General features: G+C 41.6%; 1 protein-coding gene across 7 annotated transcripts in view; it reads left to right on the top strand.

The window, feature by feature from the left end:
* Window positions 1-22,013, top strand: part of AGPAT4 (1-acylglycerol-3-phosphate O-acyltransferase 4) — a 79,947-nt gene that overhangs the window by 38,964 nt on the left and 18,970 nt on the right. For 6 of the 7 annotated variants that reach the window (XM_037392854.1, XM_037392847.1, XM_037392852.1 and 3 more), the window contains 3 exons: window positions 4,474-4,643; window positions 14,327-14,488; window positions 16,733-16,886. In XM_037392854.1, the coding sequence (XP_037248751.1) occupies window positions 4,474-4,643; window positions 14,327-14,488; window positions 16,733-16,886 (486 nt within the window). The remainder of the gene's footprint in view (window positions 1-4,473; window positions 4,644-14,326; window positions 14,489-16,732; window positions 16,887-22,013) is intronic. The other variant, XM_037392853.1, reaches the window with a different exon arrangement.

The raw sequence follows: 22,013 nt of genomic DNA, 5'->3' as shown, positions 1-22,013 counted from the left end.
AGATAATAGACTTGCTTTTCTTAGTTACCTGTAGACTTAATTCATTCTATGGAAAGTATTTAAGAGGTGCACCTAGTAGGTGCAGTCTGAAAATCTGGAAAGATAGTTAAGATATTATTGTAAGTAATTTTTCCACTGACAGGCATGGACTGGACTACACTATCTGTCTGTCTTTAGCCTTATTTTTACATATTTTTTTAAATGCTTTCCCCATCCTCAGTATTCTATGCATTGTGATCATTCATCATGCAACCATTTACCTTGTCTGGTCTTTGAAAGGGTGGTCATAGCTTGCCCACCTGTCTTGCTTTTTATTTGTACTGGAGAGTTTACTATGCTTTTACTGTATATTCCCATGAAAATTTTGAGTTCTCTTCCTTGATGTTGTCTTGATACATAGGTTAAAGAAAACGAAGAATGTCATATAGGGAAACAGTTCTGTTGCTCTTTAAAACAGGTTATGAACTCACTTGAGATCTTCAAATTATTGTACTTATTAATACATAACTGTGCTTTCAGTTTCAATTTTAAATAGTCATTTTATGGTTAATCTTGTAAGCAAATGTTTTCATGGCTTATGAAGAATCGTTAGCTCAAGAAATTACTAACAACTTCTGTAGAACAGTGTCAACTGTTTTAATGACTCATTCCTGCAAAACTTTGAGGTGGAAAATAACAAATCTCAGTAAATTATGTGTGTGTTTTCCTTCTTCCCTTAAATGTTTTTTCATGTAACTAGTTATAGTTCAGGTCAGCCTTGGAGATGTTTTCTTTTTAGTTATTTTATATTAGTATAAGTACAGACATTGAGGCAGTTCAGATTGGTGCAGTGAAGGGCTAGGAAACAGTTTACTTTCATAGTAGGTAGGGTCTGTTCTGTGTAGCAGGGTGAGGGGGGGTTCTTTTATTCCAGAAAGGTAGAAAACCTCAAAATTCTTAAGCAGACAGTGTGTCCATATTAGGCATTTGAAGGCAGGTTTTCTCCCCTAGCACCAGCATCTCTTGAAGCTAGTTGTAATGTACTGCAAGGATGCTGCCTTCAAAGCAGGAATAAGAGATCTCAAGTTCTTTTGGTTGTTTGTTTTTTATCTTCCTTTGCATTATTCATATGGAAGTCCATGCCTGTCTGTGGAAAAAATACTTACAATAATAACTTACTAGCTTTCCAGATTTTCAGACTGCACCTACCAGGTGCACATTTTAAACGACTGGAGGAGTTGCTTTGTAAGGTGGGAACCCCTGTGATGTGGGTGAATGTGTATTTACCAGCTCAGCTGTGATGTTCAAACTCTAAAACCTCGTGAAAGGAGGTGGGGAGAAGCCTTAGAAATCTTGGACCAGCCCTGGCTGGGAAGAAGAGAATTTCCCCCCTATACAGATTGATTTTTAGTTATACAGTCTGACTGATCTACAAAGAGGAGGAAACTTGCACTGATCATCTACACTGTGAAGGAAGGAAGGAGAGAGTGTGTACGAGTGACCTTGTGCTGCTGAGCCACCATGCAAGTTGCTGGGATAATACATTTCTGTGGCCGGTTGTGGATGTAAGCTGGTGACGTGATGCAAGAGTAGCGCAAACTAGCACTACTAATCACTGCTTGAGAGCTGCAAAGAGAAAGGAGGCTGGGAAGAAGGGGGAAGAAAGAGTAGGGAAGATGAGGGGAAGAAACATGTTAAGAACTTAAAGGCTGGCAGATGGTATTTACTGTATTTAATACAGAGGCATTCAGTGCCTGCTTTGTCTTTTTGTGACAACTGCCTGAGCACATCAGTGACAAACAGGCATGCGAGATGAGGAATAGAGACCTGTTTCTGCAGTATTTATTCAAATAAAAATCCTGCTTGTGTGAAGCCAGAAGAATCAAACCACCCATAGAAATATTTTTGTCTGTGCTTTTTTGGAATGTATTTGAGACTGAGGATGTGTAACTGAAGAGCTCTATGCATATGACACACCCGTATAGTGAATTTGTGATATATTAATAGTTCTTTTCAGATTCGTTAGGAAAAGACAGAATTTTAAAAACCCCACACTTGGAAGTGCAATGTCTTTGAAGTTGTCTTTTTCTCAGGTAAAGTTTGGTGGGTGTTTTTTTTTTCTCTTCAAGAGGGCCTCATAGTCATCATCTCTACTTGTTACAGGCAATAGGTTTAATGGCAGTAGAGGTTAAAAAAGAGAAAATCCCATCTGGTAGTCATTTCTTCTTTTAGTTGGATTACTAGTTAAATGAAAGACAAACTAATCCTGCAACTAGCTTCCTTTCTTTTCTGTGATTGTGTGGGATTTTTTTGGGGGTGTTGTGCCCACCCACCTACTCTCCACCCCCCCACCCCCACCCCCAGTTATTCAATTTTGTGGTATTGGGGAGTGGGGGGCATTTATTTTCAGTACAAATCCAATAGAAAGCAACACTTTTGGAAAGATTTAAAGTTGTGAGTGTGCGCCTCAAGGCAGCTGTTAACGGGGAAAGTCTGGAAGCGCAGTTGTGTATATGCTTCTGTGTCCCCATAGCGTTCTTGCTTTAGCTTTTATTGAGAAATCAGCTTCCAACAAGTGAAATCATTGTTCAGTTAACGTAGGCGGTTGAGGTCTCACTCCACATCTCTGGCTATTGCTTTAATGCATACTAGCATGCATGGAATAATATGTGCTCCTGCCACGGTAGTAGTTACCTGCCTCGATGAGAAGGATGCAGGGGAACTGACAAATCAGTCATTTATCTGTACCATAAATATAGTTTTAGCATATTTAGGTAATTAAGAATAGAGATTGTTTATTAGCCTGGCTGTAACATTAATTCATGTCACTAATGCCAGTTCTCCAGTGTACAGCACAGTGTCATCTGAAAGTTTCAGGCAATTAATTTCACTAATGATGACTGAAAATGTAGATGACTTGTTCCTAGCTGTTTTCTGTTTTCGGTCACTAGTTGAGGCCAGTGGGGGGCCAAAACTGAAAGGATTTCCGAAGCATTTCAAAAACTGGCCTAGTCTTGATCTTCTCTGAGGTGAATGAGGATTTTGTGGTGCTTTCAGGCTTTCCTGAAGCCAGGAGAGTATCTGAGATGTCTTGTCCTTGCAGCAGAGACATTCATATGGCACAGGTATGCTCTGAGAAGGAGATACGTTTCACTTAGTAAAGAATAAGCCCTCACATTAGCCATTTGCTTTGGTGCAGAAGTTTTGTGATAGCTTTGACAGGAAGTAAATGCACCCTTAATTCCTCTTCTTTACCATCATGACAGACAGCTTTCATTTAGCCCCATGGTCCCCCCAGTTCAGGACATGGGGCTGCTTGCGGAGAGCCACTGCTTTAGGTTTTCTTTTTCCATCTCCATGGAGACAGAACTCCCCAAGCTTGTTGGCTTTACTCACTTACTTCAACTTTCCATGCCCCAGACCAGAGAGACTTTGCTAAATGAAGGTTTGATTCACAAGTCTTGTGGTCAGGCTTGTAGGTACAAGCAAAACGAATACAAAGCCTGCTTCTTGTCTGTGCTTGATAACGGAATAAGCAAATAGGAAGGTGAAAGCTATATATAGTCACTAGGAGACTGCTGAGAAACCACTCTCCAGCTCCTAAGTACAGCTGTGTTTTAGACAGCCCTCACTGTCCTACCAATCCCTGTATTATTTCTTAAATTAGGTTTTGGGAACAAATCTGTGTGCCAATCCAGAGTGGTTTTGAGATATTTAACAGTGATTTCCCTGTTTCTTCATCCCTCCCTCCCCCCCCACCCCCCCATTTGCTTCATCAGTTCATCAACCAAGGGATGTGCAGATAGTTATACTACTAATAACTGTTCTTGGCTCTACACACTTTGCTAGCCACCCCACCGGCCTTGTCTTTGGTCTGGGGATAGATGTTCTTCATCCAGTCTAAGCTGTTGGCTTTGATCTGGATGATTGATACACCCCTGTCAAATGTAGGATGCATCAGTTCTAGCAGGGCATATGGCTGTTAACAAGTTAAGAGGATGATGCATAAGATGTACATGTAACAGACGTGGTTCAAGATGTCTTGTCCAAACTGTTTTCTGGTCTATAATTGTACAGTTTTTAGAGGAGCGTGAGGTCCTATATGTGGCAGGAATAGGTATGTTTGTTTCTCCTGCAAACATGTTCTGTTCTGCATGTAATTTTGTTGTACTGTTGTAAACCATAAATGCTAATTCTGCGTGTACTTTGATAAAGTAATTTGCAGTTTTCAAATAAATTAAACTCCTTTTTCTCAATATCTCTGTAGAAAATTTCTGCTCCCTCTTTCAATTCAATCTTACTTCCCTTTCTTCTTTGTCTGTACCTTGCTGTACCAAGATGTGTGACTCTGTGGTTCATGTTCAGCTTTTCAGCTTCATTACAGCCCTTTCTTTGCCATGTGCTGTTGAGGTGACTGATGCTTTTCAACATATTACTAATTTGTGGCTTTGCATATACTATGTACATTCATATGTTTCTTGTTCTTTATTCCAGAGATGGTGATGCTGTTGGAATGGTGGTCAGGCACCGATTGCACCCTCTACACTGACCCAGAGAGTTACCACAAATATGGGAAGGAGAATGCCATCGTAATCCTTAATCACAACTTTGAAATCGACTTTCTCTGTGGTTGGAACTTCTGTGAAAGATTTGGGGTCTTGGGGGTGAGTTTTGTTTAGCATTTAAAATAAACTTCCTCTTCTTGGATGCAGGGAAAAAAACCCAAAACACAAATCCTTTGTGGTTTTGAAAGTTGATAGATCTCTGCTCAGATTTCACTCAGCCACCATCCAGAATTAGAGAAGTGAACCTAAAACAATGCAGTGCAAGTATATGTCATACTGAGACGGGATTGCTTGGGCATTCATCGAAGTTTTAAAAGCATTGTCATTAAAGCTGTTGGAGGAGATGTTTTTTTTTTTTTAACCTGTGGAGGCCATTACAGTTGTATTTCTCTGTGTGCTTGCTAGGTAGCTCTTAGGGTTCATTGTGCTGCAAAAAGATGAGCTGTTCTGTGATTCGTTCCCAATAAGTTGTAGAATTTGTTTGCATTCTCCAGTACAGTCTTAAAAATCTACAGGTTTCAGACACGCCTTCTCTCTCTCCTGCTTTAATTAATGCAGTGAAGAAAGGAGAGGTGACTGGGGAGGGAGAAGGTGAAGACAACTTAGGGCCAAAGGAGTTGGGACTGATTGTGCTTGGCTGCAGGAGGCAGACAAAAAGGCTTTTGTTATAACATCCAGCTGTACCCTGCAGCCCTGGCAGACAGTGGCCCTGCTCTTAACAGGGTCACAAGCATGTGTCCAAACTCTGTGTTTTACAGCTTGAACTTCTATTAGGTGAAGCCATTAAATGCTATAATTTTTTGTTTGATTGTCATGGTTTAACCCAGTAGGCAACTAAACACCACACAGCTGATTGCTTACTCTCTACCCCCAGTGGGATGGGGAAGAGAATTGGGGGGAAAAAACCTAAAATTTATGCATTGACATAAAGATGGCTTATTAAAACAGAAAAGTAAGGGAAACTAATAATAATAACGATAAAACAATTAGAATATAGAAAACAAGTGATGCACAATGCAATGGCTCACCACTCAGACTGATGCCCAGCAAGTTCCTGAGCAGTGGCTGCCAGCCAGCTTTCCTCCTAGTTTATATACTGAGCGTGACGTCATATGGTATGGAATATCCCTTTGGTCAGTTGGGATCAGCTGTCCTGGCTGTGTCCCCTCCCAACTTCTTGTGCCCCACAGCCTTCTCGCTGGTGGAGTGGTGTGAGAAGCTGAAAAGTCCTTGACTTAGTGTAAACACTGCTTAGCAACAACTAAAACATCATCTTATCAACGTTATTCTCATTCTATATCCAAACCACAGAACTATGCCATGTACTAGGAAGAAAATTAACTTTATCCCAGCCAAAACCAGGACATTGTTTTTGCACATTTAAAAACTAAACTTCCTTAGACCTGTCTGGCACCAAAAGGAAAAATAAAAAAAAACAAAGTCTTTCCCTTTTCCTCATCAGAAAACTGCCCCTCCTGGCCCGAGTTGCAATGATCAATCTGTGCATTGTTCTGCTTCTTTTGTCTCTCTTCTCCTGTACTGGCTTTCTTGTTTCTCCTTACAGTCAAACTACCATAGTCCCAGTAGGTTTATAATGCTCTATCAATGTGGTTCTGTTTTTATCAATGTCGTTTTAGTTTTTTTGCTGTTTGTGGAGGGGTGGAGTGGTGTCCTTTCTTGCATGTTGTTAGGTTTGTGAACCATGGTCCTCTTCTAATGACTCAGATGGCATGAGGTTCTCCACTTTCATGAAAGTTTTTGAATGGCTGTGGAAGAAGGTCTAGCACAAAGAACCAAAGAAGGTGCTAAGAATTGGAGAAGTGTGTGTGGACAAAAAGCCCAAGAATGACAATTCTAACATTTATTTTACTTATTAATTTTTTCTTTAATATGATACTTTCGGAGCATCCATTGAAAATTCTAGGAGGCACTGGGTTGACAGTGCTGAATGAGAGCCAGAGAGCCAGATATCTGTTTGTTTATAGTGGAGAAGGAGATAACCACATGAAGAAGCAATTCTATGCTTGCTTTTACTCTTGCAAGTTATTGTAACTATTGAGACTGTCTTGCTAGCTGCAGCTGAACTCTATGCAGCTGGATATACTAATGTGTAATTGTTTGCAGCACCAAACCTTAGAAGATTTTTTTGGTTGTTGTTAGAAATTAGAAAAAGGAAGCAAACTTAAAAAACCTAGGAACTGACAGGAATTTCAGGCAAACCTGTGTTCAGCCCAAACTGTTTATTACTTACATCTGTATTCCACTTGTGAGCTTATTTGGGTTTTTTGGTTTTTGTGGGTTTTTTTGTGAAGGGATCTTCCTGTTTTGTTTTCAGTCCTTGATACCCATCAGCTACATCTCTTTGTGCGGCCAGACCTCAGTGATGTGTGCAGGAGGGAGGGAACATAGGGGTACTTGATGCCAAGTCAATATCATGCTACTGTGGACAGCAATGGATGTCCTAGGGAACAGCTGAATCCTGACTCCTCCTGACAGAGGCGGCTGCAAAAAGCTGTAAGGGAAGCAGGAGCTGCCTGCCAAATTGGCTTTCTGTAGAGTTAGAAACATCACAGCCCCAACAGGACGAAAATTTGTCCACACCAGTGTTTTCTAGTAAAAGACAGGGCAGCTGTTATGATCCTGAACCAGGGTGACTGTGATGGTTGTGTTGTGGATGCTCTGCTTTTCCACCCCATGCTGGTGCAATGGCTGGGGGAGATGCTGACTCCGGTGTCTGTGTGTTGCTCTGTTGTGTAAATAGAGATGTGGTTTTGGTGACAGGTCCCTGTGGTCTGCTGTGCCCTTCCATTTTCCTGCCTGTGACATTCCAGTCTTAGGACTTACCTTCTTCTTAGTGGTGGACAGCATAGCTGCTGTATCAGCATTTGAACACTTTAGTAGCATTTTGTTTCTTCAAGATGTGCGCTAAGCATCCCTTTGAATACAGACCCACTGGACACCAGAACTTGAAATCAGGACAGAGGTGTGTTCTGTGGAGGGAGGTTTTATTCAGGACTTACACCAAAAGCACGTTAATATGCTGTCTGCCAATATTCACTGTACCCTTCTACTTCATTGCTTGCTCTCTCCAAGCAGTGATAAAATAGCTTTTTTAATAATTTCAGTAACCCTTTTTTCTGAGATGAAGACATTTATATTAGCAAAAATTGCCTGTGCTTTAAAGCTAAACCTGCTAGTTTATCTGTTCATCTTCTGGTATCTTGAGTTTCAAGTTATTCATGCTGATGGTCTTTCTACCTTGGCAAAACATAAACATTACTCTGAGTGGCTCATTATGTTGGCATCAAAATATGTGCATTTCTGAGAGCCCATAGTTGTTTATTTCTTGTCAGGGTAGACAAGGCAGAAAACCATTATGAAAAATTGGTTGTTAACTATCTTGCTTTAAGTTTCTCATAAAAAAATTGCTAAGCACATGTAATAAATTTTAACCCTGACTAACTGTTCCAATGCCAGGAAACCCAAATTTTATTTAAAAGTTGTTTATGCCAAAGCTTGCTGTTGGAAAAACTGAACATGCCCCTAAATATAGGTGTGAGAAGATACTTTGGTAGGTTATTGTATGGCACCGATAGGTGTGTGAACACAGTAGTTTGCTTGTACATTTTAATATATTAATAGATTTTAAACTAGGTTTGAAGGGGGAAAGGGATAAAACCAGACTTGCTAGAGATAAGCCTGGGGGCGGCACGCCAGTGTTTGAGATCTGGTGTGCTAGCCCGGTCCTTTGGTCTGCCATCTCAGTGGAGGTAGGGGATGGAGGTCCATGTGACAGCAAAGGTGCAAGGGTTATTCATGTGTTAGAAACCATGGAAGTGCCTGAGAATGGTCACATAGGAATTAGGGCTTCTCCCCCCAGAAAGGTAGCGGGATCAATAGCCAACTAATGTGCATCTACACCAATGCATGCAGCATGGGCAACAAACAGGAGTTGGAAGCTGTTGCGCAGCTAGGAAACTATGATATAGTTGCCATCACAGAAACATGGTGGGATGACCTGCACAGCTGGAGTGCTGCAATGGATGGCTGTAAAATCCTCAAAAGGACAGGCAAGGAAGGAGAGCTGGTGGAGTAACCCTGTGTGTTAGGGAATGTTTTGGTTATCTAGAGCTTAATGATGACAATGGTATTTGTGTTTGTGGGTAAGAATCAGGGGGAAAGCCACCAAGGCAGATATCATGGTGGGAGTCTGTTATAGACCACCCAACCAGGATGAAGAGGCAGACAAAATATTCTGTAAGCAGTCTCACGATCACTAGCCCTTGGTCTTGTGGGGGACTTCGACTTAACAGATGTCTGCTGGGGATACAGCAGAGAGGAAACAGTCTAGGAGGTTCCTGGAGTGTGTGGAAGATGATAACTTCCTAACACAGCTGGTGAGTGAGCCAACTAGGGAAGGCACCCCCCTGGACTTGTTGTTTGTGAACAGGGAAGGATTCGTGGGTGATGTGATGGTTAGAGGCTGTCTTGGGCATAGAGGTCATGAAAAACTAGGTTTTGATTCTCGGAGAAGGGGTGGGGGTGGGGGTCAGCAGAACTGCTACTTCAGAATTCCAGAAGGCAGACTTTGGCCTTTAAGGAGACAGGTTGACAAAGTCCCTTGGGAGGCAGTCTTGAAGGGCAAAAGAGTCCAGCAAGGCTGGACATTCTTCAAGAAGGAAATCTTAAAGGCGCAGGAGCAGGCTGTCCCCATGTGCAGAAAGATGAGCAGGTGGGAAAGACGACCACCCTGGCTGAACAGAGAGCTTTGGCTGGAACTCAGGGAAAAAGGGAAATTTTATGAGCAGATCATTTTGAGCGCTGTCATGTGGCATGTACAGGACAAGCAGGAGATCAGGTCCAGTTAGCCCAAGTTTGAAAGGCAGGTCCTGCTTGACTAACCTGATCTCCTTCTATGGCAAGGTGATCCACCTAGTGGATGAAGAAAAGGCTGTGGGTGTTGTCTGCCTGGATCTCAGTAAAGCCTTAGGCACCATTTCCCACAGCATTCTCCTGGAGAAACTGGCTCCTCGTGACTTGGACAAGTGTATTGTTCACTGGGTAAAAACTGGCTGGACAGCCAAGCCCAAAGAGTGGTGGGGAATGGAGTTAACTCCAGTTGGCAGCCAGTCACAAGTGGTGTTCCCCAGGGCTCAGTGCTGGGGCCAGTTCTGTTTAATCTCTTTATCATTGATCTGGATGAGGGGATCGAGCGCACCCTCAGTAAGTTTGCAGACAACACCAAGCTGGGGGGAGTGTTGATCTGCCTGAGGGCAGGAAGGCTCTGCAGGGGGGTCTGGACAGGCTGGACCGATAGGCCGAGGCCAGTTGTATGAGGTTCAACAAGGGCAAGTGCCTCGTCCCGCACTTGGGTCACACCAGCCCGACGCAGCGCTACAGGCTCAGGGAAAAGCGGCTGGAAACTGCCTGGTGGGAAAGGGCCTGGGGGTGCTGGTCGACAGCCAGCTGAGCATGAGCCAGCAGTGTGCCCAGGTGGCCAAGGTGGCCAACAGCGTCCTGGCTTGTATCGGAGACTGTGGCCAGCAGGACGAGGGCAGTGATCGCCCCCCTGTACCCGGCACCGGTGAGGCCGCACCTGGAACCCTGTGTTCAGGTGGGGGCCCCTCACTGCAAGGCAGACACTGAGGTGCTGGAGCGTGTCCAGAGATGGGCAACGGAGCTGGGGAAGGGTCTGGAGCACAAGTCTGATGGGGAGCGGCTGAGGGAGCTGGGGGTGTCTAACCTGGAGAAGAGGAGGAGCAGGGAGACCTTATTGCTCTGTACAGCTACCTGACAGGAGGTTGTAGTGGGGTGGGGGTCAGTCTCTTTTCCCAAGTAACAAGTGATAGGGTGAGAGGAAACGGCCACAAGTTTGTGCCAGAGGGGGGTTTGACTGGATGTTATGAAAAGTTTCTTCACCAAGAGTGTTGTCAAAGCATTGGAACAGGCTGCCCAGGGAAGTGGTTGAGTTACCATCCCTGGAGATACTTAAAAGCCGTGTAGATGCGGCACTTTAGGGACATGATTTAGTGGTGGACTTGGCAGTGTTAGGTTAAGAGTTGGACTCGATGATGTTGTCTCTTCCAACCTCAATAGTTTTATGAATCTGTGATCCTAAATTATGTATTTGTTCATGTAGGCAGCCAAAACTACATTATTATTTGTATTTAATACAGCATTTTAGCATGTGCTTGGGCATACATCCTCTAAAATATTGCTATGTTAACCTTTCCAACATGGAAAAGTTTTATTCAACGTGAAGCATTATAAATTAGGAGCCTAACTAAATTTCTGGAACGATGGCTTCGAGGGCCTAAAGAAACACATCTTTCCATCTTGATGTCCCAGAGAACATACTACGATGGAGTGCTACATTTCAAAAATAGGGCAAATGGAATCATCAAAAGTATGTCAATGCTGAGGGCAGCTTGGAGAGCAAATAACCTATGAGGCAAAGTGCTGGTGCTGCTAATGGTTTGTAGCTACAGTGCATTTGTTTTGAAACTGTGGAATAAATTCGTTCGACATCCTTAGCTTGCAGCTTGATTTTATGCTGCATCAAGAGGCGATGAATAACTGAGGCTGGATGTATAAATCAAGAGTTTCTTTCGGTGACAGCATAGCTGTGCAAATGCATCTGAAGTAAGCTTGTAAAAATACTTTTTTTTAATGTGATGTTATTGCAGTCATTCACGAAAGGAGAACTTCATGGGTATTTCCACCTGAACACACTTGGCCAAAAGAAATTAATCTGTATTAAAATGCTATTACTGTAGACAGGTTATCCCCGTCCAGTGATAATTTCATTAAACATCTGTTAAGAGTTACACAGTTCTGAGCACTGAAAATGTTTGACTTCCTTCATCAAGGCACCTTACATGGAATAAATCAGCACTTCTTAATGAATTTATTCTGTTGAACAAGCTGAATTTGAAGGTTAGAGGTGAGTGTCACATACTTAGCAGAGCACTTTGTTAAAGGTAGTAGCTGAAGTCAACCAGAGCTACGTTTTTGCCCTTGGATATTTATACAGGAGCTGTGCATGAGTAGGTGACTGAAACAGAATAGGTTGTAGCTCTAGTTATTTTAAGAGAAGATCGTAGCTTCTGAGGGGAGGCCTAATGTATTCCTCCCACATGAGAGCTATTCTTGCCAGTATAACGCACTAAGGGGTTTCCTTTCTCTAATTAGTTCTGTGTCATTAGCCTTTCTTCTACTTCTAGGATTGATGGGGCACACAAAATAGCGTAAGGTGCTTTAGTTTCTTTTAATGTACATCTAAGAAGTTGTACTCTCGTGTGTCTAAAAGAGCACTTTTAAAAATGCATCTGCACAGAAAATTATGAGCGTGTGCCCTGAGGAAGAGTGCAAACATCTATTTGGCTTTTGTGGTTGTACCTGCGCTCTGTGACACCTTATCTCACAATATAATTTCTGTGGTTTACCAGGGAAAAAGAACCAAAACGGTGGCAGCTTCTCTCCTGCCCCTTAACTCATATGCTTTTAAAAATATGCAAAACATTAGAAAATAATAGAAAAGTGAAATAGTTACTTTAACTTCTTTTTGGACTAGGATTCCTGTGTTTTAAATTCTGGTAGGGAGGACTACTGGATTGTTTTTTCTGACTCTGTGCTCTGGAGGCCCTGTACATTCTATGCAGAGCACATTTGTATTTGTTCATGGTAGGTTTTGTGATACTGAACACTTACTGTAAATAAACTTCAAGAGCATAGGGTTTTGTTTTTTTCTTTTCTTGGAGGGTGACACTGGTTGCTTTTTGCCTCATTGAGCAGTGGCTCGTGCTACGCTGTGGCTGATGGCTGCCCTGGTTGAGGCTGAGGTAATCTGTAGTTCCCTAAGGTTTTAGTCCTCCCTGCTGGGCTAGAAACACTTTACATGACTGTTGCGGTTTCTGGGGCAAAGCCTTGGCTCCACTAGCTTCCTCAGGCATGTACAGGGGAGAGAAATGGAAGAGCGTATGAACTGGTCTGTGAGCTTTGAACGAAAGCTGTACTGTATGTGGCCTACAACAAAAAATGCTCTTTGGAGGCTTTTAAAGCTGTATGCTAGAACTATTTAAACATATTTTGGAAATGAGAAAATGACTGGTATTAAGAGGAACTGAGAAATGGAAGAACAGTAGTGTGGAAGGGCAAAAGAGAGAGCTAAGGAAAGTCATGGGAGGAAAGCCTGTTTCTCTGTGGCCAGTTTGGGGAGCTGGAGGAGGAGGCTGGGCTCTGTGTTACTGCTGCCATGCAGTAGGGACTGATGTCCAACATGGCTTGAAGCTGAAATGGCAAAAGGCATGCTGAATCCTATGGCTGCTCCTTGTGGGAAAGTGGGGTTTGGACACCTGATCTGGGCTCATCACTGAAATTCTTGAATGGTCGAGAGGGAACACTTCATTACAGAGTGTTAAATCATTTGATGGTTCCTGCATTCAGGAATACTGCATAACAGAATTGTCTCATGTTATCTTCTGCTTTGCTTCTGTGTAACAGTTGATAGTGAAGCTATGTGATGTGCACTTGCCTTCCAGTCTTAGGAGCTTAATTATTTAAGGTGTTTTCTTTTTCAAGGAAGAAGAGCAGATGATAGGAATAAGCCGAGATAAAGAATTAGGTCAAGTCTCTTCCCCTGGTAACCAAATGAGCAACAGTGACCAAAAAAAAAAATTTGTTCGTGGTAATTTCTACAGTAAAAAATTCCTACTTACTCAAATGCGATGTCCTGAAACTCATTTGTAGAGCATTTTGATGAGATAGCTTATAATGATATCTTCGATAGAAACTGGACTACAATTGCTCCACCTGTCCTCTGAGAAAATGTCTCTGGTTTCCAGGAAATGCCGAAGCAACTATTTCTATACACACACACACATGCCATTTTATTCTCTAAGTAACGAAGTGAAACAGAAGACAACTCACCAAGGCAGGCTAGCTTGGAGGACAGGAAAGGAGCAAGTGGAATAATTTCTGCTGCACAAAGGGATGCCAGTTTGAGATGATCACGGAGTTAAATTCTGGAGTAGAACTTGAGATTTGAAACTTGCTGAATGCTTGATAAACCATAGGCTGCCTGTGGAGGTTCTGGACAAACACTTCAGTTCTGTCATGCCTGTGAGACAGGAACAGTACTTCCCCACCAGGAGTATGCTTTGAGACAGATTCATTAGTGGAAGTATTTATGCTCTTCCATAAACAAACTTAAACGCAAATTAAGTATTTTTCTTGCTGTTGTTGTTTTTAGTGTTGTTTAAGGTTTATTCCATTGGTAAACCATGTGCATGCATCAATATATAGTTGTGTATCAATGGCTCTGTGACTCTGCTTCTCATTCAGAATAGATTTTTCCTGTCATGGTGGGATGTACCAGCTTTGGGGAGAAGTGTAACTGTAAAGTATCTTAAAGGAACTTGAGTTGCCACTGCCCATGGCCCCCTTGAATTAAGAATTTTGATTTATGTGGTTTGGATCTTTTGCATAGATTCCTCAGTGGTTGAAGGAATTTAGCTTGTGGTGTTTTGGGTTTCAGGGTTTGGGTAGGATAGACACACACACATATATTTAATTCTGGAAGTCTTCTTTCATGCATGTGTCTGAGATTAGATTAGATTATTCTGTCGTATGAGAAAAACTTATTTGTTTTGCTTTTGCACTGGTGTTAAAACTGGGACTGGTCAAGATTGAATCAATACATTAGTGTCTAACAGTGCATGTGTCATAACCACAGAGAACTCTTCAGTGGCGTAACTGTTTTACTTGCTCTGACTGTCCTGCAGAGTTCCAAAGTGCTTGCAAAGAAGGAGCTCTCCTACATGCCTGTCATTGGCTGGATGTGGTATTTCCTAGAGATAGTCTTCTGCAAGCGTAAGTGGGAGGAAGATCGGAAAACAGTCATGCAGAAGTTGCTGAATCTCCGGGACTACCCTGAAAACTTTTGGGTAAGTGATGACTAACAAGTGGAGTGTGAGGTTCTGTAGTGCTTGGGAGGGATGAAGGGCATAGACAGTATGTGATGGTTGCCAGGTTGCTCCAGAGAACTGTAATTCACGAGCTTCCTGGCAGTATCAGGAGAATATTCTCTAAGAAATGAACTCTCTCTTGAATTTCTCATGTAGTAGTCTGTCTTGCCTCGATTCTTCCTCTGTAGTATGGAGCCTGCAGATGTTATTCCAAAAATGTCTCCACTGTGATCCATTCAGTAGACTTTGTGGTCCTCTAAATACAGGAGCCGGAGAGGGGTAAATGGTGGTTCATGGTGGTGTAACAGATGCACGTGACAATGTTGTATTGAAACACATTAGCTGTATTCTTTACCTAAGCTCCCCTCGTGCCCTAGATGGCAGAGCTCATACTAGTATTTTCTCCTTCCTTTTCCCTGTGATCCTGCCATTCCTGTGAAGTCGCTAGCTCAGATGTGGCCCAGTAGAAGTGGAAACCACAGATAAGCACCTGGTCTGGGGCCATTAGGTGTGTTACAGGGAGAGGATTGGTGCCACCTTTCTGTAACAGGAAAGTTATTTTTTGCATCACCATCATTTTTTTGGTATTGAGCTTGTCTGGCACTTCCTAATGTGGGAACGCAAAGCCTTTGAGTTTTTTCTCTTCTCAATAATCAGAGAAATTCTAGTTCTTTTGAGCTGGTGATGGTGAGAGAGGGATTCAGTTAAGGAAATGGTATTCTTAAGCAGCCTCTCAAAAGCCTATAGAAACTGTTGCTTAGGAAGTGGCTTCCTAGTGAAAGATGTATATGCTGTGTCTCATATTTTCAGAAACAAAACTTTTTTTTTTTTAAATTGTCATTGATTTAAATAAGAGCTAAGCAATCAAAACTAAGTTCTGTGCTTCGAACGATTAAATGACTTCCAGGCAGGACATTGTCTAGTAAAGGAACAATTCTTGGTTTCTAGTCCCAGCCTCTCGCACAGGGATTTGCTTGTGCTCTGTGACTCTTAAAAGGTGTTGAATACCTTTCTGTACCACCTACGCAGTTCAGCTCCAATTCGTGAGCACAAACCACCAGCATACTCTGTATGCTGCTGTAGAGGGATTACTAAGGAGGAACTACGCCTGCAGTAAGGGAGATAGAGTTGCTGACATACACCAGAGGTTATTGCAGTGTGGACTTTTAATCTGCCTTTGTATCATGACATAATGTCAAAAGGCACATCAGCAGCACTTTGGAAGGTAGAAAGACAGAGCGTGCTAAGGGGGCTAGGAGAATTTTCTCATCATTTTAGGTTTCATATAGCTGTTTAACATGATGCATATGATCATTGAGTAAAAGTGCTCTTAGATGATCTGGAACTGAAGTTGGCTGCTTGGCTAGTTTCTTCAGTCTGTCTTTGTTGGCTAAATCTTTGCTATGGGTTATGAGAACTTAGCTTGTGCAATTTGGTAATGCTCCCTGATGTTTTAGTTTGCATTCAAGCTTGGCAGAAAGCATGTGAGCAAGTGGTAAATCTCCAAAAATCTGTTTTCTCTCCTCGGCCTGCCAGTGGCAAAATTGTAATCATGCATGTCTGAGCTCTGAGGCTTGCATCTACTGCCTTGCATCTGTTACCAGCTCGGGCATTGGCATCCAAGTTACTGTCTGCAGTTGTCAGTGGTCCTCATGCCATAGTGAAAGCAAGTGGGTTGGAGTGAGGGCAGACAAGCTGGGCACTGAAACATCTCCTAGAAATGTGTTTGGTTTAGACACTTAGCAAGTTTTAGATATCATGACACTTGAATACTTCACCATCAGTGAGACATTTGCAACAGGAGGCATGCTTGAAGTGTTTTCTAACATCTCCATCGTTAGAGATGGAGTGACCTGTTTAGAGAAATAGTGTAATTTTGATAGCAAGAAGCAGAGCAGATGTTAAAGCCTAAAGGCTAGATAGAGTTCAAACAAGAGCATGGCAAGTTGGATGGGTGCAGGTAATTGAGAGGGTTTGGGTTTTTGGGCTGTGTTGTATTTTTCTGTTGTTGGTGGGTTTTTTTGTTTGGTTGGTTGGGTTTTTGGTTCTTTTTTTTTTTTATTACTGCAGGGCAATTAAATTACGTAAATGAGTATGTGGCTACACCTGTCTTTGCTAGGAGTGTTCATTTGGGCTGTGCTGTTGGGAATTAGAGAGGCCTCTGGTTAGACAGATGTAGCAGACCTGAGTTGCTGCCTAACTGTAGTTCTCTCTTGGTTTCAGTTCCTGATTCATTGCGAGGGCACAAGGTTCACAGAACAGAAGCACCAGATTAGCATGCAGGTAGCCGAAGCCAAAGGCCTGCCCAAGCTCAAGTATCACCTACTGCCACGAACGAAAGGATTTGCTGTCACCGTGCAGTGTTTGAGAAATGTAGGTAAGGAAAGTCACAGGCAATAATGCTAAATGGTTATTTCATCTAACTGCTGTCACTTTGCCATGCTCTTCTTTTCCTTGTAGCATATGTCCTAGCAGAAAAGCCCTGGGACCCTTCTGACCTTTCTTCCACTAGCCTGCAAAAATTAAAGATTAGGTTTTGCTAACAAAGTCCTGGGCTTCTTGGTTATTTTTTTTAATTGTTTTGTTTTGTTTTCTGTTGCTGTGAGTCTGCATCGGGGGATCTCTAGTTGCATGTTTCATACCTATTACCAAAGGGTAATATTTCTTGGTATTTACTAAGCAGTCCTGTTCTAAATTAAGCAAATACATCACTAGAGAATCTGAGGCCCTGTGTCTTAAATTCTCGTGGTAAATATCTGCCTCAAATAACACCATTTAAAAATCAAAAAATATTTTGCTTTAAATTTCTGTCTAGATGTATTTTAGAGGTTCTCCATGGAGCTGGGGGAGTAGAACTTGACTGAAGATACATGTAGGTGAAACTTTAAAATAAATTATGTCTACATTACAGAACATGAGTAAGTTTTTCTTTGTTAACATTGTTCTGAACCCCCCACCCGCCAGTTATTTCTGGCTACTTGCGTTTGCCAACTTTAAAGTGACATCAGTAAGAACATGGCACATGTGCCTTTGAAGTGATTTTTCTTTGACTAACACAAACCATCAAAGTCATGTACATTGCGATGTACTTCATGGGCAAAGGAAAGACAATGCTGTGTATCCATAATGCTGCAGTATCTTTGGGGTTTGGTAGATTTGTGCGTTGTTAGAAGGCTGATATAGAAGAAAGACAAAGTGGTTAGTGGTTTAGAAGAAAATGTTCTAGCTTTACTGAAGTTAATGTCAAAACTTCTTTTGTCTTTGAAGACATGTTTTCATGTGGCATATCTGGGATAGCTGCTGTAAAAAAAGCTTTGCAGTCAGCTGTCTTGCTATCTGTCAAGTTTTTTCTACGTATCCTCTTGCAAGTCAGGTAGATGATAGCACTGTTCCAGCTTGTCAGACATCCACAACTTCCCACCCCTAAAATGGATAGCATAGCTTGGATCTATCCTGATATGAGAAAAAGAGGTAAGTTATGTGCAGCATCTAGTAACTCCCTTAAGGGCACAGTTTAACCTTTGCTTTGAATAAGGGTGACCGTTTTGCTGAGGGTGGGAGGAGGAAAGCTTGGAAACATAGAACATCTGAGTCAAAACTCTTTGACCCCCAGTGCCCTGAGCTATGAATCAGAGACAGGTTATTTTGGTGTCAGTTTTGTTCTTTTCACTACTCTGTGTAAAGCAAGTGAAACATGGTATGATTGTGGACACGTAGGTGATTTGTGGGAAAACATTTCAAAAGGAAACAATTCTAGTGAACCTAAATGGCATTTATAAAAAGTTTTGGGCATTCATGTAATGCACTACAGTAACACTTCTCAGGATCCTGAATATTTGAAATACCTTCAGAAAAAGAAGACTCAGATTCCTAGATTACTTATATGCTTAGGGAAGTGTATGTCACTACCTCATTCCAGAAGCTGGGACTTGCTAGATTAAACAGGGTATGGCTAATAAGAAGGTAGTATTTCCCTGTGAGGGTTCAAGGAGAAGCACAGAGAGTCATAACTTCTCATAGATAGTTTTTATTGAAACTCTATAGCTTAAAAACCCAGCCAACAAATCTCTGAGGGAAACAGCTGATGACCCCAGACTGGTGTTAGAAATTCTGGGTATGCTGTTATACTTGACTTGTTGCTTTTTGCAATGAGAAGGAGATAGTAAGTTACGCGGGGTTACTATATGTGTCTCTCCTGTAGAGACAAGGAATACATGTGAAGAGCATTTGAAAGACCTTTGTAAACAATACCTTATTTTTAGAGCTCCTTGTAATATTAATATGGGCAGGAAGTCCACAAATGTGTTTTTAGTAGAGAGCATTATGGAAGTCTTTTTTGACAGTCCATAATCTAGAAATGTAAGTTCTATCTAGAAATTATTCCTTTCTTGCATGAATACTGATAGGATTTGACCACTTATCTCTGTTAACCTGCACTGACATTTGGTGCCCATGTTATAGCAGTAGCGTATTGTTGTAGGTGTCAGTATATGAGGAGGCTGTATGCTGTAGTAATTTGGGCAATTTTATTTTTTTTTTTTAATATTTATGTTGGTAAATAGTACTGTTCGACTTGTTCCCTGTAAGTCCCCAAGTCTCATTGTTAGGCTCTACCTTATAATGTGGCCTGGCAAGTGACTTTATCCCTCTATTAAAGCCTCAAATTACTTGTTCCAAAGAGCATCAGTGTGACTGCTGAATTGCTGCTCTGCCTGTGGCATCTCTAACGATCTACAGGAACGACTCTTGCAGGCTGACCTCTCTCTGGTGATACAATTCACATCCATTTCAGTTGCCAGGTTTGCAGTGGGGTATCCCTGCATGTCTCTGAAGGGAGAGACTGGTGCTGAGCTGCCTGAGCCCATTCTGGGGGCTGCCACTTAGGCTGATGCACTTTCTGCTCTTCCACAAGGGGTGGTGGGCCTGGCTGCAGTGCCTTGCTAAGGGAGGTAGGTGCAGCATGGCATAGCAGCGGAGGCAAGCCAGGTGTTTGGATCCAGTTCCAGGCTGGGTGTGACAGAGGTCAGTGTTTCCTTTTTCCCCTATTCTTTGTTCCTTCTTTCTGACAAAGGGTGTGGTTCAGCCTCTCTGAGGCTGTAGTACTATAGGATGGATGGATGCTGGTTTCTGTGGCTGGAGAGGTAATTCACCCACAATAGCAGTGATCACAGATTGGTCCTTTTTGAAACTTTTTATCAATTCTTAATGCTACCTGGTGCAGCAGTTTTGTGTTTGTTGCAAACAGGCATTGGTGACATCAGTTTGACAAGTCCCTCTGTTTTGAAAGACTGAACTTCAGAAGTAGTTTATTTATAATGTGCATACATGGGAAACTACCTCCATACCAGTGGTGCCATATCTGTCAGAATAAGCAGGTGTATTTGGATTAAAATATTTCACACAAAAGAACAGGAAAAGAACCTGCCCTCGTAACTAATTTCTTTCATAAGTGATACTGGAATTCTTTTTAGAGACTTACTTTCACAAATTCGTTTGATTCTTGAAGGAGTGCTTTTAATATTTTTATGAACTTGTTCTGCTATTTTTATCCGAGGCCATCTCCACTAGTTTTGTAGTACAGACACAGTCCCCAGAAACTTCATTTCTAGAAAGTGTTTCCTGTCTTAAGCTGTTAGGTTGTGGAGTTTGCTATGTGTACTGTTCATAGAAGCAAATGAAAATACAGATCTGTTTGTAAACCACTCATCCATTACTTACAGTAAAAATAAATGTCATAAATACTGCAAAAGATACATTAACTGTTACTTCTTTTGCCTGGCTATGTATCAGACAGTTCCTTTCAGCTGTTTCTATTTAGTTAAGACTTGTATTTTAAAACATGGCTCATGATGGATTGTAGGTAATTCCCAGTTGTGCATGCTGGGAACTACTGTCCTAGAGGGAATGCATGAGAATAAATTCCAGGGTGATGTTCTCACAGAGTTCAATATGACGGTGTTTGGGAGTTTTGTAAAGACTTTTTTTTTCCCCGTGAACTGCACTTTAGTCCTGGATTGTTTTCAGTGTTAGTGAGGCTCCTGTCATCCTCCTGAGCAAGCTGCCAGGTTTGGGAGAATGAATGATTTTTGACCAAGAGCAGTGAAATCAAAGGATTGTGTCAAGGTGGCCGTCATACCAGCAGTACAGTGAATTCAACCATTTCTTCCCCTCCCTTTCCCAGTCTTCACTTCAGACCACTGTGTGCTAGTACAAAGCTGTATGTAGGCGTACTCATTGCCTATAGATTGATTTGTCAGATGATCATTCTGGCATAATCCACCATGTCCACAAAATAATGCATGAAGTTTGAAAGGACTGTTGAGGTAAGAAAAATCCTCTCTAGATATGTAATCCGAAGATTTCTTAGGTCAAAATTAAGAAATTAAATTCTTACGTATGTAGCGCTCTGTCAGAATGCTGTACAAGGAACCAGAAGTTAAAGATTGGAAAAAAAGCTGGGCAGATATTAGAAAACAAACAAAAAAAAAGCACCCCTTTTGTCACAACAGCAATTCCGATGGAAAAATTTTGTTTTCAGTTATGATCCGTTCTGAGCCTTTGCAGAAACTTCCAAATACTGAATTGTGGTTGGTTTTTTTTTAATGAAAAAGATGTTTTAAGGTAACTCTCTTGAGAATTTTTTTTTATTTCACAATTGAAAGAAAACTTCTCAAACACTGCCTAAATTAGTCTGAGAGTGAGACAGTTACGTTTTCAAGATACTGTGGAGGTATTTTTTCACTTGGTTTAGAACATGAAATTTCTGGACTCTTCAGCTTTTGGATGAGAAGGTCATGAGATGTCAAATTCTAATTATGTAAATACGAAATACACATTTAATGAGAAACTATTCCAGTGTGTGACACAGCACACTAGTGCTGCTTTGACTCTGGAAGCTTTCTGGCAAATTTTAATTCTGTGCAGTCTTTTTCTTTGACACTTCTACTGTTGTTCTTTTCGTATACTTTCAAAATGGAAAAGCTTAAGTCTTCCTTTATTTTCTGTATGGATATAACAGAGGTTTGTTTACTCCTGCATATGCTGTTATTGTCTTGAATTTGGCACTGCTTCACACCAAAAGATTTCAGTGTGATATTAAAAAGGACTGGACTGAATACCAAAACTACAGATCGGTTACAAATTGGAATGGGATATTTTTCCTGGAGTGAACACTCTGTGTTCGCTCACTCTGTGTAGGGCCATCAGCACATAAAGATGTTCCTGACCAACTCTGCAGAAGTTTTTTCAGAACAGGAGAAGCATCTTCCAGTGTCTCTGAACAAGCACACAATTTGTATCAAAACTCAAAGTAGACATCTTCTAAGAGATGAAAGAGTAAGTTCTGTGTTCATCATACTTTCCTTTACAACATCCCTTTTGTTGTTAGAATAATCTCATGCTATTAAAGAATGAACTAAGAAGCTTACCCTGTATAAACCAACTTGAGCTCTTGTCTTCCTTCAATTACATTGGATTAGTAAATTAGAGTAGATTAGTAAAATCC

The sequence above is a fragment of the Falco rusticolus genome, chromosome 6, assembly GCF_015220075.1.
Source record: "Falco rusticolus isolate bFalRus1 chromosome 6, bFalRus1.pri, whole genome shotgun sequence".
NCBI lineage: Eukaryota > Metazoa > Chordata > Aves > Falconiformes > Falconidae > Falco > Falco rusticolus.
The sequence above is the reverse complement of the archived record's forward strand: the minus strand, read 5'-3'. Positions and strand labels throughout refer to the sequence as shown.